At 54.5% G+C, this 4,109-nt stretch overlaps 1 protein-coding gene across 1 annotated transcript; it reads right to left on the bottom strand.

Annotated features, from left to right (window-relative positions):
• Nucleotides 1-1,003: 1,003 nt before the first annotated feature.
• On the bottom strand, nt 1,004-2,533 carry LOC119301832. Its single transcript, XM_037578808.1, has 2 exons — nt 1,903-2,533; nt 1,004-1,481 (listed from the first exon to the last, which is right to left on the bottom strand). The coding sequence occupies exons 1-2, from the start codon at nt 2,317-2,319 to the stop codon at nt 1,449-1,451; spliced, it is 450 nt and encodes a 149-aa protein (XP_037434705.1). The 5' UTR covers nt 2,320-2,533; the 3' UTR covers nt 1,004-1,448.
• Between the last annotated feature and the right edge of the window lie 1,576 nt (nt 2,534-4,109).

Genomic DNA, 4,109 nt, shown 5'->3' on the forward strand with positions numbered 1-4,109 from the left:
GCAGCGCAGGAAAGCGGAGGCGCAGAGGTAGCACCTGGCCATTAAGCCGGGGCACGCGACGCAGCTGCACGCCTGCACTGCCCTGCCCTGCACTGCACCACTGCATGCGCCTGTACTAACCACGCAGTCGCACGCACCGGCCCAGAATCAGATCAGGGCATGCCCCGCCATCTCTTGGGCCAGTTGGCTGGCTTCAAATCAGAACCAGAATTCATCCAGAGCGGTCGATCCATGCATGCCCGCCTGCTGCATTCGCTGCCGGCGCCGGCCCCCCCTCGACCGCTCTCGGCTCCCGCTGCCGCCCGCCCTGCCCCCGCCATGAATCTCCATTTCCATTTCCCCCCAAGCTACTACTGTGCCGGGCAGCGACGCAGGGCCAGGCCAGGCATTTGTTTTTGTCCGCCCCGCCCCGTCGCCGCAGCGGCAGCGATTGACAGCTAAGTCGCCTCATTAAATTTAAGGCTGTGCTGGTGATCGCCACCAGGTGGGATGATGGGGCGCCGAGCATTACACGACAGTGCGGGAGATGTGCTAGGCCCCCTCCCTCCCTTCTCTCCACTGCCCAGCCCAGCCCCCGCTAGAGGACGGGTTGTTAACAAATCCGCCAGCTTTGGAGGAGAGCGGCCCGGTCTCAGTACCACTCCACTTTACTTATACTACGTTGGAGTATTTTGAAACTCTATTTTGAATCTTCCTCTGTAACGGGCCAGCTCAGCTTTGACCGGCTGGTTCCGTGCATGCATGCATTTACCTCGCGTTCAAAAACGGACATGCAGCAGCATGCATGCATGTGACGGCAGAGTGTCGATCGAAAGCAAAGGCTTCATTGAACCCACGGCTGCACGCAGAGATTTTCGTAGACGGGCGAGGGAGGGATTCAAAGCGAGGGCCGGGGCCGGAGGAGGCGTGGCGGTAGCAGACAAGCATGGGAACAGCTAGCGCACAACCAGCACGTACTACTACTACTACCACACCAAGGACCACCACACCATCCATCACCATGTGAGAGGGGAAAAAAAATACTAGTACCAGTGCATTTAACTGGCCCCTTCCGATACAAAACATTCAGAGCCACATCTAGGCTAGAGACTAGAGAGGAGTTACTTTGACCGCTACTGCTACGACATGCGAAACCATCCTTGACACCCACCCGCCGACGACCAGACCAGACCCAAGAGCTAGCTAAAGAGCAAAAATCCCCTTTTACCACACCAAAAATTAAGAAAAAGGAAGTGCACATGAGCGCATGCATGGCCTCCAGAGCTACAGCTTGTGTTTGCCTGCTTCTCCAATGAAGCGCTGGTGGATGTTGGGCTGCCTGCCGATCGATCCTCAACGGGCAGATGATGGACATCAAAGCTGGAAGCTCAAATCACCACCCAATCTCACAGACTACTCGCCTAATCATGTCCCCATTTCGCTTGCTGAATGAGCGCGAGCTCGCTGCTTCACTGTCTCGTGCCGCCTTGGCCTCCTGGATCCTGAAAAATGTTGCACGCGTTTGCTGTCACTGAAACCGGAAGGGAGCACAGGTGATATGAATGTGCCGCTAGAACTCTGTACAAGATGAATGCATGGGGCATGGCTGGTGTGGCGCACACGTTCGCTCTGTTGCCAAGTACACATGCCTAGAATATGCGATGCATATATCCGGCTCCAGACTTTAAGAAAATCCGGCCCTGGATGCAGAGGAAATGTACTCTGGACGGTACTACGTGCTCCTCTGCGCGCGCGAGAGAGAGCGAGCTCGCAGGTGGTTCTGAAGATTCGGAAAATGTCAAATGCGACGGGCAGATGGGACAATGCATACCACTATTGCACAGCGTACGATGCAGTGTGCTACTACTACCACTACGAGCTGGGTGCTTAAGATAAGCTATAAGATTAATTAGTGGTAATTACCGTATGGGCCTCGGCCGACGACGTGCCGGCGCCAGCAGCGTCGGCGGCTGCGGCGTCGGCGGCCTTCTTGTTCGCCTTCTTGAAGCCGAGCAGCTCCTTCCACCGGATGTTGGGCGCGCGGGGCGCGCGGCCGTGGCGGTCGTCGGCGCGCAGCTCCTCGCGCAGCGTGGTGGGCCGGCCGGGCTGGCCGTGCGGGGCCTCCCGGAGCGGCAGGAGGCGGCCCTTTGAGAAGAGCTCGTCGGCGGCCATCATGGGGCGGCTGCCGACGGAGAACTCGAAGTCGGCGTCCCCGGGCCCGCGCGCCGACAGCGCCGACGCGGGCGGCGGCTCCAGCGCGAAGTCGCTGGAGAAGGACATCCGCGGCGCCATGAAGGACGACTGGTGGTGCTCCGGGTTGTACATGTTAACACATGCCATGCATTGTCCTCACGAGCCTCTTGGCCTTCTCCCCGCGTACCGGCAGGCCGCCGCAGGCAGCCTAGCTCGCCTGAGTGCCTCTAGGGGAGGAGCAGTGGCAGCTGGTCGCCCCCTGGGACTCTCTTGCTGGCTAGCTAGCTACTCGTGGAGTGGAGTGGGGGTGGAGGTCGTGTGTGGGTGGGTGGGTGGCCAATGGATGTACTTGGCGCTGGTCCGTTGCGAGGTGAGTGATGAGTGGTGCGTGGGGCTGGGAGTTATATAGCGGGATGGGGAGTGAGGGAGGGAGCGAGGCTGGCCGCGGCCGGGAGGAGTGAGGAGACTAGTAGAAAACAGGGCTATGGTCCAGGCCGGTTCAGCCCATTAGTCCCGGTTCAGTGTAGAACCGGGACTAATATGGGCATTGGTCCCGGTTCGTGAGCCCAGGGGGCCGGCCGGGCCACGTGGGCCATTGGTCCCGGTTCGTTTGAACCTTTTGGTCCCGGTTGGTGGGACGAACCGGGACCAATGGGCCTCGCTCCTGGCCCACCACCATTGGTCCCGGTTGGTGGCTTGAACCGGGACCAAAGGCTCCCTTTTAGTCCCGGTTCATGCCACCAACCGGGACCAATGAGGTGCCTATATATACCCCCTCGCGCAAGAGCAGAGCACAGTGCTCTGTTTTTTCTGGCCGAGGGGGAGAGGGCTTTGTGGTGCTCTAGCTCACCTCCTATGCACATGAGGTGTTCGATGGAATGCCCGAGCCACACTACTTAAGCTTTCTCCTCTCGAAGCTCGACCTCCAAGCTCCATTTTCCTCGAGATTTGTCTAGATTTAGCGGTCCATCACGCCCCGTCCCCGTCTTCACCGCCGTCGATCACCCGCGTCGATCTCATCACCGACACCACCGTGGTGAGCCTCTTGTTCTTATCTTCTTTCTGAAAGGAAAAATATTCTTACTTGTATGTTTAGATAGATACTTGTATCATTTTCTTACATTTATTATTGCATCTTATATAGTGCGATGGTTTTGGTATCCGCCCCCGTCGGCCCTCGTCCTGTCTATGATTCGGATTTGGTATGTATATTATCTTTATAACTATTGGTTCATTTATTGTTTATGAAAATTATGCCGACCAACGTGACATAGATTTTATTTATCTAGGATGTATGTGAATCGGAAATGCCAACCGACCCTATTGTCGAGAGGTTAAATTTAGTTGAAGAAGAAAACAATTTGTTGAAGGAAAAAATAAAAAAAATTGAGGAGGAGAAGATTATATTGGAGTTGCATGTTGCGGATGTCGTCGATGATCACAAGATCAAGATGGATGCAATGCGCTTGAAGATTAGAAAGATTAGAAAATATGCCATTCATACCGAGGCTTGGTATCATTATGCCGTTGGATCAATTGTTACCTTGGTTGCGATTATGATCGCATTTGTTTTTGCATTGAAATGTTTTACATAGTTTCAATGTATGGTTTAATTAATTAGATGCTCTGGAGAGCTATATGTTGTTAGATGAGAACTATGTATGCACTTTGGTTTTAATGTGATGATGAACTTCTATTAATTTGGACACTTAATTATATATAATGCACGCACATGAACCGGCAATGGATGTACAGTGACAGACACACCCGCGAGTACATTAAGGGCGTGCATGAGTTTCTCGATGCGGCTGAGGCAAACAAGCAGAATGGTTTTATGTGTTGTCCATGCACTGAATGTGGGAATACGAGGTCTTACTCTAACCGGAAAATCCTTCACTCCCACCTGCTTTACAAGGGTTTCATGCCACACTATAATG

The sequence above is a fragment of the Triticum dicoccoides genome, chromosome 5A, assembly GCF_002162155.2.
Source record: "Triticum dicoccoides isolate Atlit2015 ecotype Zavitan chromosome 5A, WEW_v2.0, whole genome shotgun sequence".
Classification (NCBI taxonomy): Eukaryota; Viridiplantae; Streptophyta; class Magnoliopsida; order Poales; family Poaceae; genus Triticum; species Triticum dicoccoides.

Bases quoted from the DNA above. Each gene is read 5' to 3' on its own strand.
- LOC119301832 (XM_037578808.1), bottom strand. From the start codon at position 2,319: ATGGCATGTGTTAACATGTACAACCCGGAGCACCACCAGTCGTCCTTC. The intron at 1,482-1,902 runs GTAATTACCACT...AACATTTTTCAG, and splicing joins CGTCGGCCGAGGCCCATACG to GATCCAGGAGGCCAAGGCGG.